Here is a 12,806-nt window from a genome sequence, read left to right as displayed (position 1 = left end):
GGAAAATAACGGGCAAGTTAAAAGATCGCTGTTAGAAAATATATAAATATATAAAATAAATAAACAAAAATAAATAATAAATAAATGCAAATACAAGTTTACCCATACAATTTCTTGGTGTGGATATGATACTACGATATTTCACCATTATTATAATTAGATTCTGCATGTAACGTTACTTCATAAAAGTCGTAACGGTAAAAACGTTTAAAAATTATATATATATATATATATATATATATATATATATATATATATATATATATATATATATATATATATATATATATATATATATACTATAATTTTATATTATTGTTTTACTGTGTGTTATTGCCATGGACTGTGTTATTGCGAACCATATTCTCTGTTGATTCTAAATAAGACTTGTATTCAAAATTCAGTTGTGAATCTCACAGTGCGAATTCATAAATCGTATTTTTAGGGACATTAAGAAATATTTCTTAGTGTTTTCCTTTTGATTTTGGTCTGAAATTTATAAAGACGTTTCTTCAGATTCGCCCTTCAACGCTGCAAACTGCATTTGAGTGACAGGTGACGTCAGCGAAGGCGGGACTTTCATGGAAAGTGCTGGAAAGAGACAAAGCACCGCTGGTTCCAACGACTGATGTTCTTCCGATGCAGAACATAGTGCAATCGATTACGCCTTGTTATGTGCATTTCTCACAGACTATTTGAATGCTTAATGTTTTAATGATATATATATATATATATATATATATATATATATATATATATATATATATATATATATATATATATATATATATATATATGAATATATTTTGGCAAAGTGAAAATTATTTAAATAATTTTTAGTCAGCGAAGTTAAGTTTTCAATGAGTTTCCATAACTGTTCCACCGAATCAGCCTGCATTCTTTCTTTAAATCTAGCATTTATTAAATGTCACATATTTTAATGTAGTTACAAAAGAGTCATATAAGCATGCTTACTGTTTATTTATAAAATAAAATAAAAAGTGAAAGGAAATTGTTGGGTTTTCAAACGAAACGGAATTGTTTTAATTAAAATTAACTAATCCTGGGTCATTTCTTGCAGGAAAATTTTATGCGAAACTTGAAATAACAATAAAGTGTTTTTTATTGTTTTATTGTACTTTATTAAGCGTTTCTTAAGACATTTATTTCTTTATTTTTTCCGTTATCTGATGCAGCTAGTAAAATAATGCATTTGTGGCAAGGAATAAATGCGATTAACACAAATGAAACAGTGTAGAGTGCAAGGGTTGCCAGGTTCTCACATTAAAACTACCCAATCTAGCTAAATAGCATTTCTACGGATTCCATCTATGAAAATTGCATTCTGGGGGTTAAAATACACGTTTTTGGCAGGCGTCCCTATTAAAATGCGCATTCGATGTGTTAAATATCACATTATTGCTGTCGCTTCAACCAGTGGATATGAAAAACAACCCGCGGACGCAGCGGGAAAAACAAGGATCTGGCAACTCTACAGAATGCGTCAGCGCGGAGGGATATAGTAGCGCTCGTAAGAAAAGAGCCGCGCACGCGGGGTTCTCTCCTCTCTGCTTCCCTGAGTATCAGCGTAGGGGAGATCATCTGCTTCTGTGGCGAATAAACCATCAAAAATCAACGAAACTAACCAAGGTAAGTCATCGAGCTCAAGCTAAAACGATTCCCTATGATTACAGGAACTAATCGAGACTAAAACACCGTGGTTTAATCTAAAATTAATTCGCTATTTAAAGACGCGGAGTCACTTGTCTCCGACGCGATCATCTTTCATAAGATCGATTGACATGTATTTTTCTTCTTTTAAAATAAATCAGAAGTTTTTGCGAACCGTTTATTTGTTTTTATTTCTATTTAAGGAGTCGATGAGCAGGTGCATTGGTTGAACAATTCTATATAACCGATTCTTGTTATAATTAAGCATATTTTTCTCAAATTCTCGTTGTAATTCAAATCTATATATAAACACTTGCGTTCACACTGACAAGAACCGCGGATGATTCGATTTGGAAATTGGTTTATTATAAACAATCATATTTATAATTATTTAATCGTTTTGCGTTCTAAGTTATTGGAAAAAAATGTCACGAAAACTGATTTTTTTTTCGCTGAATATAAAAAAGGCTATATGTACGTAATACGTATATAAATCGGTTTCATTTCAAGGATTGCAGCAGAAAAACACGTGTTGCGCTCATTGTCCATCTGCGCCATGCTCTTCCGCATCCGGGTCTTTCAGCCGCCGGTTTTTCTAGTACAACTGTAATGCAACTGATGAAAGTGTATAATAACATGTTGTCCAATGCAAACATCAGAATCAGAAAGAGCTTCATTGCCAAGTATGCAACATTTATGAATCCGTAATGTGCACTTCTGAGAAAGTTCAAGTTTTTATCCATGTTGATGGATATGTGTTTTTTCAGATGCCTGAAGAAATGCGCCAAGAGGAGGAGGCCGAGACCTTTGCCTTCCAGGCAGAGATCGCCCAGCTGATGTCTCTCATCATCAACACCTTCTACTCCAACAAAGAGATCTTCCTCAGGGAGCTCATCTCCAACGCCTCCGATGTAAGACTAATGATAGGCTCTTTTACCTCATATGCAATGAGATCATATAGTTCCTGCAATCAATCTATTATTCCCCATTCGATAGGCTCTTGACAAAATCCGATATGAAAGCTTGACGGATCCCACCAAACTGGACAGCGGCAAGGACCTGAAGATCGACATCATCCCCAACGTTCACGAACGCACGCTGACCCTCATCGACACCGGAATTGGGATGACCAAAGCCGATCTCATCAACAACTTGGGAACCATCGCCAAATCTGGGACGAAGGCCTTCATGGAGGCTCTGCAGGTGATGTGTCCGCCGGTCTATTCGTGTGTTTATCAGAGATGTACCAAAATTAGAATTCTTGGCAGGAAACGAAAGTTCTGGATGCACTTGGCCAAAAATGATGCTTTTTAAAAATTAGGCCTATTTATTTAAATGCATAATATAAAATAACCCTTATAATTTTAAAGGTACTGAATAAAAAAAATGCATTGGCAAAATTCTTATTTTTCTCCTTATTTTTCCAGATATTTCATTATATTTTTTATTTTTTTGGATATTATTATTATTATTTTTTTTTTGCACAGTTCCGGCAGAAACCGGAAATTCTGGATGCACTTGGCCTGCTGCTTTTTGAAAATTAGGCCTATTTATTTAAATGCATAATATAAAATAACCCTTATAAGTTTAATGATACTGAATAAAAAAAAATGCACTGTCAAAGTGGCAAAATTCTCATTTTTCTCCTTATTTTTTCGATATTTCATAATTTGTATTTATCTTTTTCATATATTTCATTTTGTATTTTTATTTTTATTTTTTCATATTTTATTACTGGTATTTAATTTTCTTTTCTTGGTTTGCACAGTTCTGGTAGAAACCAGAAATTCTGGATGCACTTGGCTTGCTGCTTTTTAAAAATGAAGCCTGTTTAAATCATTTAAATGCATAATATAAAATAACCCTTATAATTTTAATGATACTGATAAAAAAAATAAATAAATGCAAGCCAATAAAATATCCATATTTCTGGCTGAAAATGGCAATTTAAGTGCATCCCTATTTATCAGCATTTCTCCATTTGAGTTTATTCTCTAATGTTCCCTGTTCATCTCCAGGCTGGTGCAGATATCTCCATGATCGGTCAGTTTGGTGTGGGCTTCTACTCCGCCTACCTGGTGGCTGAAAAGGTCACGGTCATCACCAAACACAACGATGACGAGCAGTACGCCTGGGAGTCGTCCGCTGGCGGCTCTTTCACAGTCAAAGTGGATCATGGTACGTTACAAACACCTCTTAGATGACACAAGTGCAATATCAAGAGTCATTTCGTTCACACCGTCACCTGTCGATCTTCAGGTGAGCCCATCGGCCGTGGAACCAGAGTCATTCTTCACCTGAAAGAAGACCAGATGGAGTACATCGAGGAGAAGCGAGTGAAGGAAGTGGTCAAGAAACACTCCCAGTTCATCGGATACCCGATCACTCTCTTCGTAAGTGCGATTAAATCCATGTAATCCTTCTAGTACATGAGTGCTGGTGGTAAAAATACCAATGTCCATCCAGGTGGAGAAGGAACGTGACAAGGAGATCAGCGACGACGAGGCCGAGGAGGAGGAGAAGCCCGAGAAAGAGGAAGAGGAGAAGGAGGAAGGCGAAGACAAACCCAAGATCGAGGACGTCGGCTCGGATGACGACGAGGACTCCAAAGACAAGGACAAGAAGAAAAAGAAGAAGATCAAGGAGAAGTACATCGACCAGGAGGAGCTGAACAAAACCAAACCCATCTGGACCCGCAACCCTGACGACATCTCCAACGAAGAGTACGGAGAGTTCTACAAGAGCCTGACCAACGATTGGGAAGATCACCTGGCCGTCAAGGTAACACACCGGATTCTGCAGAACAAGATTCACACTTAAACATTAGAAAGTTGACCAAATACTCACTTTTTTTGCACGGTCCCGCAGCATTTCTCTGTGGAGGGTCAGCTGGAGTTCCGCGCGCTCCTCTTCATCCCTCGCCGGGCGCCCTTCGACCTCTTCGAGAACAAGAAGAAGAAGAACAACATCAAGCTGTACGTCAGAAGGGTCTTCATCATGGACAGCTGCGAGGAGCTCATCCCAGAGTATCTGAGTAAGTCGCTTCATTTAAAGAGACAGTTCACCCAAAAAACAAAATGTCCTTCCAAAGCCATGACAAAACCACAAATAAGATGTTTTTAATGAAACTTGAGGGGCTTAGTCATTGAACGTCCTGCATTTAAAGTCTAAATTAAATCCATATTTCTACACTAGATCTAAACCTTAGTATGCAACTCATCTGCATATTGTTTACATCTCTGCACATCATCTGTGTAGTAGTTTAATATATTGTGTATATTTAGTTTTGTTTTATTAAATTTTTCCCTAAATTTCATTTGTTTCGGATATTTCAAAATTAATTTTTCCTTTTTTCTTCTGAATTTCACTTGTATTTAATATTTTATAGCATTAGTATTTAATTTTTTTTCATTTTTGTATTCATTATATTTTTCAGTATTTTTTTTTTATTTATTTCATTATTTGTATTTAATTTATTAAAATAAATGTTCCCGTATTTCACTTGTATTTTTAGTTTTTTTAATATATTTCATTATTTGTATTTAATTTATTAAAATAAATTTTCCCATATTTCACTTGTATTTTTAGTTTTTTTTTTATATATTTCATTATTTGTATTTAATTTAAAATAAATTTTCCCGTATTTCACTTGTATTTTATTTATTTTTTTTTTTTGGGATTATGCATCAAGTTTTCTCTCTCTTTTTTTTTTTTGAACAGTCTAAAAAGAGTATGCCAGACCTTGTATGTCTCATAACTTTTACGCGACAAATAAAACCTTGAATCTAGACTTCGATTAAACCGATCGATTCATTAGATGCATTTTATGATGCTTTTGACCTTTTTTGGTTACCTGGATGTTTTCTGGGATCTCAAACACTCTGCTTTCACAAAGTCTTAATTTATCATATGTCAAAAGAATCTGGAAAGGCATGAGGATGAATACATGGCATGATTGTAGTTTTTGGGTGAACTAGCTCTTAAATTCAACATGAAACCATCCATTTGTCACGTTTGCGAATAGTCTCTTCATGGTCCAGTCCTGCTCATTTCCAATGCATGATCAAAAAATTTTGGGATTGAGCTCTCACTAACCGTCAATAACTGTCTCTCCAGACTTCGTCCGTGGTGTTGTGGACTCTGAAGACCTGCCTCTCAACATCTCCAGAGAGATGCTTCAACAGAGCAAGATCCTCAAGGTCATCCGCAAGAACATCGTCAAGAAGTGTCTGGAGCTGTTCGCCGAGCTGGCCGAGGACAAGGAGAACTACAAGAAGTTCTACGACGGCTTCTCCAAGAACCTGAAAGTAAGACTCCAAGACTTAGTTCCTGTCACTTGCTGTAAGAATGCGATAGAAAGCGGTGTTAATGCATTCGTTGTGAATCCCAGCTGGGCATCCACGAGGACTCCCAGAACCGCAAGAAGCTGTCCGAACTCTTGCGTTATCAGAGCTCACAGTCGGGCGACGAGATGACCTCCCTCACAGAATACGTCAGCCGGATGAAGGACAACCAGAAGTCCATCTACTACATCACCGGTGAGACTTCATCAGCATCCGTCTGTGGTTTAGACTAGGGCTGCAGGAGTCACTCATATACACCACGACATGCTTTAGTGTGACATTAACATGCATCTTCCTGTATTTGTAATTGACAATTCATAAGATATTTAAGAGCTCACCAGGGTTTTCTGTCTAAAGTTTGATGGATTTGCATTTAGAAATACAGTCACTGGGGTATACATGTAGCAATATCTTAATTAAAATTGCAAGGGTCAAAATTGATTTAATTTATGCCAAAAATCTTTTGGATCTTAAGTGAATATCATGCACCATAAAATGCACCATTAAGTTTAGACGACTGGTTTTTGTGGGGTTTTTTTTTTTTTTTTTTTTTGCACCCTCAGATTCCACATTTTCAAATAGTTGTGTATCCACCAAATATTGTTGGATCATAAACCATACATAAATCGAAATATTATTTATTCAACTTTCAGATAATGCATAAATCTCAATTCCCAAAAATGACCCTAATGACTGTTTTTGTGCTCATTGGTCACAAATATTAGAGTAATTTTTACAGTAGTAATGTGAAGCGTTACTTATTTTATTTAGTAGTGAAATGACAACGTATTCATGCACAAAACCAGTCTTAAGGATCAATATTTTGGAAATTGAGATTCATGCATCTAAAAAGCCGAATTAACTTTAAAAAAAAAAAAATGTATGGTTTGTTAGGATCAGACAATATTTAGTTGAGATGCAACTATTTTAAAATCTAAATATTGAGAAGATCACATCCAAATGAATTCTTAGCAATGCATATTACTATAAAAAAAATGTAGTTTTAATATTTACGGTAGGAAATGTACAAAATATCTTTATGGAACATGATCTTTACTTAATATCCTAATGAATTTTGGCACAAAATTAGAAAATTATAATTTTGACCCATACAATAAATTTGTCTTTTCTACAAATAAACCCCAGAGACTTCAGACTGGTTTTGTGCTCCAGGGACACTTGTTCAGTAGTTTTGTCATATTCTTGGTCATTCTTACGCTGTCGTTGTTCTCCAGGCGAGAGCAAAGACCAGGTGGCTCACTCCGCTTTCGTGGAGCGCGTGTGCAAGCGAGGCTTTGAGGTGCTGTACATGACCGAGCCCATCGACGAGTACTGCATCCAGCAGCTGAAGGACTTCGACGGCAAGACTCTGGTCTCCGTCACCAAGGAGGGACTGGAGCTGCCCGAGGACGAAGACGAGAAGAAAAAGATGGAGGAAGACAAGGCCAAGTTCGAGAACCTCTGCAAACTCATGAAAGAGATCCTGGACAAGAAAGTAGAGAAGGTGCGTGTCTGCGTAACCTAGTTTCCTTCGATCTTACTCCAACTCCTGTAAGGCATTAATGCTTCCAAACTGTGTTATAAACAGGATTCCTAGTCAGAGTTGCACAGATGGTGAGTTTGTGTGAAACATGTCTTTTAATGGCATGCATTTGTGTCGAGTGACTAACCGGGTGTTTCGGTTTGATGCAACCAGACCTTGCTTGATTCAGACTTCAATTCTTTTTCTTCCAGGTCACGGTCTCCAACCGTCTGGTGTCTTCTCCCTGCTGTATTGTGACCAGCACTTACGGCTGGACGGCAAACATGGAGCGGATCATGAAGGCCCAGGCGTTGAGGGACAACTCCACCATGGGTTACATGATGGCCAAGAAACACCTGGAGATCAACCCCGATCACCCCATCATGGACACCCTGAGGAAGAAAGCCGATGCTGATAAAAACGACAAAGCCGTGAAGGATCTGGTCATCCTCTTGTTTGAAACCGCGCTGCTGTCCTCCGGCTTCTCATTGGACGATCCTCAGACGCACTCGAACCGCATCTACAGAATGATCAAGCTTGGTTTAGGTAAGCTACACTAACTCGATTTCACGTTTCGGTTCCGAACGAGTCACTAAGTCTCCAATCCTATCTGCAGGTATTGATGAAGATGAAGACGTTCCCGTGGAAGAGCCGAGCTCCGCTCCGGTTCCCGAAGACATTCCACCTCTGGAAGGCGACGATGACGCGTCCCGCATGGAGGAAGTCGATTAAATCAATCCGTCACTTTTTCTTTTTTCTCCGTAATCATTCCGTAACATCCTGTCGTTGTCTTTGAGCTGATCTCTGTAATGATTCCTGAAAGAGCATCATAAGTGTAACTAAAGCATACTGTCGACTTTTGCTCTGTTTTGAGCCGTAATGTACCTTTTAGGTTGTGTTTTTTATGTAATGAGATGTTTTCGTGGCTCAGTGGTTTGCTCCTGTATCGTCTGAGCACAATAAGCACTGTGTTTCACTGATACGGAGTCTGCTGGATTGAAGCAAGCAGCATTTCTCTGCATGGAAGGGGAAGGACCTTTGCCTGACCGCAGGCATGTGTTGTCTTGTTTTTCAGAAATTAAAACACGTGAAACCTGAATTTTTGGCATTGTCTCTTGCTTATTAATAAAGGTTTAACCTAATGCATTTAAAACTGCATGCACTTGGATAAAGGTATTAGATGAAGTTACTTGCACAACTTTAGGAAGGATTTTTTTTTTTTCACCTTTTTACCAGTTTAACTTAATGCAGCATTCCCAAAATTTCTTAGGATCACCTATATTCCTTGATTAAATTGATTGCAAAAACATTTTGCCTGAAAGTTGCTCTGAACCTTTTTGATGCATGCATTAAAAATTATTAATTGAAATTTTATAAGTGGTTGCAATGATTTTTTATCTACATTAAGTTGTTTTAAAGTTATTCAACTAAGTTTATTTAAATATAGCAAAAATAAATTGATTGCATCCACTTACCATAAAATGTTTTAAGGAATGCAATGCATTTTTTTTTTTTTTTTCAGTGCAAGGCTGTAGGTTTTTCCAAAATTATATTTAAATAAGCTACTTAAGTCCTTATCTGGTAATAATAATCGACTTAATAGCATGTCAGTGTATGGTTATAAGTTGTATTGCATTTTAATTAAGATTTTATTAACAGCTAGATTTAAGAGACTTCCTGTAGGTTTAATAAAGTCTGTTCAATCTTTATCCACTGCTTTGTCTGCACAATATTTAGTTCAAACAGAAGCATTGGACTCGGGTTTTATGAAGGTAAATTTAAGACACTAAAGACCAAGAAAAAGAAATAAACTCAAAGGAACACAAAAAGGTATCTAGATGTCTCAAATTAGCATTGCTTCAAACTTTGACATTTTAACTTCCAACATATCTCCATTATTTTACAAGTCTTGTTTTCTGAGAAACGGATCAAAATGAAGTGAGTTCAATCAAACCAGAACAAATATCTGCCACTGAGCTCAGAAAAAAATGTATATTTGTTCTGAAAAACAACAAAAATACTGAGAAAGAATTTGATGCATTCATTTATTTTGCAAGCGCATGCAACATTTAATGCCAATTTAAGACCTTTTCATTGTGAAAGCAGGATTGAAGACTAAGACTTGAAAAAACTGTGCATTAGACAATTATATTCCTCTACATTATTGTTTAAAACATTCGTTGTAAAAGCAAATTTTTACATTCTTGATAGCTTTTTCTGTAAGATTCTTCCTAAAATGATTGACTCACCCTCATTTGGTCTTGCATGCACCGCAGAACATCAAGGATGAAGGGCTTTTATGAAGTCTGTCGTCTACCAAAAACACCAGAAACACAAATAAAAGTAGGCTACAATAACTTTGTATGAGGAGGACATTTATATTGTTATCCGTATTCCTTTTTATATGGCGAATAATTTGCGGTATTTTAAGCGTCTCACGCCATGCACGCTGTTTAATAAGTTGTGATGGGTTAAAATATGTTAATTTATAAAACGCACCGGAACGATGTTACAATGGACCAATTAGACAAGTCTGGGGACGAAACGGATATTAACTGTTTATATACCTAAATACGTGTTTTGATGGTTTTGACATTCAGCTAAATTATTTTGTGTTCCACTGTTGTAGAAATAAACAAATAAATAAATAAATAAATAAACATAAGCGGATGAATATATGAATTGTAGTTGTGGTGTGACAATAGCGACAGTTCCGCCTTTATCCGCCAGGTGTCTCTGTTTGACAACTTCAGAGAGCGGCGCAATAGAGTTAAATCCACTGATCTATAATAGACATCATAATATAGAGCAGTGGTTAAATCTGTTTCTGTCCCCCAAAAGTCAAACATTAAGAAGTACTTTGCATAAAGAAAAGGATTCTGTTTTAAAAAACTATTTTTTTTTATCATTTTGACATTGTTTTAGTGAATTAAACGCACCAAATTCTTAATACTGTAAGTAACACAAATGATTTCAACACAATTTGAGTAAAAAATCTGCATAAAGAGCAAATACTATTGTACTTAAAAATTATATTTTTATTTTTCCTAGACATATAATAAGACTTTTAGTCACTGCAGTATAAATATTTTTATTTATGAAAACAATTTCAATGAATAATATTAATAATAATAATAATTATGGTCATAAAATTGGCCTTTATTTTATTTATTTATTTATTTTTCCCTATTTCCCTGTTGAAGTTCATGCATATTTGACACGTTCATGTTTAGTTTATGTTTGCAAAAAAAAAAAAAAAAGACTATGATGTGAGAAGTGGACTTTACAGTAAACAGTCAAGTAAACATATTTCCTTCAACCAGCAGAAAATGTTCATCGGTGGCATTTATTGGAAGTGGTCTGACCTGCTTTATTATCAGAGATGAGTGTCTTCCAAGACCATCTGTGTGTTTTTTTGCTCACACGGTATTAAGGAAACATTTAACCTTTTCAGTTCTTCTGCTGAATGGTCCAAACACTCAGTCACAGCATCTCGATTTCTTCTAAGTCACATGTGTTGCAGTAAAAGACATGACTGAGGAGGGGTTTAACATTCATTTCTGCCCAGGTGACTGTAGAGGATGTCTGATAAAGGCTGTGTCCGTGTGGGTGTCTTACTACACTGCTTCTCAACGAGTCATTCAGAGAGGCTGAGTGTGGGGAGCGACCGCAGAGATACTGATCAGCCTGGAAACTCAGCAGCAAGAGCATGCAGAACAGATGCACGAAGACACGTGTCAGCCTAATGCAGGTGTGCACGGCCACACACTTACTCTAAGATAAAACAACACGCTACAGACGCCTCGGTTTATATCCTGCAATTTAAAAACAACAACAACAACAACACATTTTGATCTTACTGTTTAACCTTTATGTCTCACAATTCTAACATTTTCTAATAAAATAAAATTTAATTTAATTTAATTTAATTTAATTTTAAATAAAATAAAATAAAATAAAATAAAATAAAATAAAATAAAATAAAATAAAATAAAATAAAATAAAATAAAATAAAATAAACATTTAATATACTTTTTTTTTCTACCATGGAAAAAAACTGACTTTCTTTTTATTACTTTTGTTCTTGCAAATGTAAGTTTATATCTCACAATTCAACCTTTTTCTTCTCAGAGTTGTAAGAAGAATAGCCAAATTTGTGAACTTAAAGTTGCAACTACCTTTTTCAGGTACTTTTATTCTGAGGTGTTAAATTAAATTAAATTAAATTAAATTAAATTAAATTAAATTAAATTAAATTAAATTAAATTAAATTAAATTAAATTAAAAATAAATAAATATTTAATATAAATATTTTTTCCTACCATTTTATTTTACTTTTCATCTTGCAAATGGAAGTTTATATCTCACAATTCAAACTTTTTATCTGAAATTTTATCACAAAAAAAGGTCTTCGTTAGAAAAAAGATTTGTGTGATAAAAACTGCCTTTTAAGTAAAAAAAAATATAAAATAACATCCTAATTCTATTGGTTTTTATAATATAAAATAAAAAATGTAAAAAAAAAAAAAAAAAAAGCATTTTTGCAACTGTTAATCTCATATTCTGGACTTTTTTTTATATATTTTATTTATTATAACTATTCTTCTCAGAATTGCAATTTTTTATCTCACAATTTAGATTTTTTTTCTAAGATTTGTGAGAAAAAAAAAGACTCAAATGTGAACTTATCTCACATTTCTAATAAAAACATGCAACTATATACAGATAGATAGATTACATTATATTTAGTCGTACAGATAGATAGATAGATGTGTGTGTGTGTGTGTGTGTGTGTGTGTCGGGGGAAGCAGGCTGATGGCATCAGTACAGTGACACATCAGACTCATTCAGGACACACATACTGAAAGCTGGATCTCAGTTACAGAACATCTGCCCACGTCCTCCAAATCACTGTACAACCACTATCAATCAAACTGAAGCTCACACGTGGCTTCCTCTCGGCATATCGAGAACACGCTTTTGTTTTCCATGATGTGTGTGAGATTGAGGTCAGCTCGTGTGTGTGTGTGTGTGTGTGTCACTGTCGGCTCTGCGTTGGCATAAAGAGGGGTTTCTATTTACAGCATCGCAGAACGATTGCGGTGCTTCATGGAGACTCTTGGTTCTACATCAGAATTGATCAAGGCCTTTGAAAAACACCCTAGCAATCACATATCAACATAAAAAAACCATATCAACCTACACTCTCAGAAAATACAAATAAAATCTGTCACCGAGGCCTTTCAAGAGGTATAGGCCTACTAATATGA

General features: G+C 35.4%; 1 protein-coding gene across 2 annotated transcripts; it reads left to right on the top strand.

The window, feature by feature from the left end:
- Positions 1 to 1,493: 1,493 nt before the first annotated feature.
- LOC113068541 (heat shock protein HSP 90-beta) lies at positions 1,494 to 8,635 on the top strand. Of its 2 annotated transcripts, none has more exons than XM_026241276.1 (12): positions 1,494 to 1,650; positions 2,439 to 2,582; positions 2,668 to 2,874; positions 3,690 to 3,849; positions 3,931 to 4,064; positions 4,138 to 4,452; positions 4,540 to 4,705; positions 5,788 to 5,978; positions 6,062 to 6,209; positions 7,250 to 7,518; positions 7,749 to 8,082; positions 8,153 to 8,635. In XM_026241276.1, exons 2-12 carry the CDS (start codon positions 2,439 to 2,441, stop codon positions 8,266 to 8,268), a joined length of 2,184 nt encoding a protein of 727 aa, XP_026097061.1. In that variant the 5' UTR covers positions 1,494 to 1,650; the 3' UTR covers positions 8,269 to 8,635. The 2 variants fall into 2 exon arrangements, with proteins under 2 accessions (XP_026097061.1, XP_026097062.1); XM_026241277.1 differs by lacking the exon at positions 8,153 to 8,635 and adding an exon at positions 7,603 to 7,628 and having other exon boundaries at positions 7,749 to 7,942.
- Positions 8,636 to 12,806: the final 4,171 nt, after the last annotated feature.

The sequence above is a fragment of the Carassius auratus genome, linkage group LG45M, assembly GCF_003368295.1.
Source record: "Carassius auratus strain Wakin linkage group LG45M, ASM336829v1, whole genome shotgun sequence".
NCBI lineage: Eukaryota > Metazoa > Chordata > Actinopteri > Cypriniformes > Cyprinidae > Carassius > Carassius auratus.
The sequence above is the reverse complement of the archived record's forward strand: the minus strand, read 5'-3'. Positions and strand labels throughout refer to the sequence as shown.

Coding starts and splice junctions, on each gene's coding strand:
- LOC113068541 (XM_026241276.1), top strand. CDS start 2,439: ATGCCTGAAGAAATGCGCCAAGAGGAGGAGGCCGAGACCTTTGCCTTC. Junction 2,875..3,689: donor CCTTCATGGAGGCTCTGCAG/GTGATGTGTCCG, acceptor GTTCATCTCCAG/GCTGGTGCAGATATCTCCAT. Junction 4,706..5,787: donor GCTCATCCCAGAGTATCTGA/GTAAGTCGCTTC, acceptor CTGTCTCTCCAG/ACTTCGTCCGTGGTGTTGTG.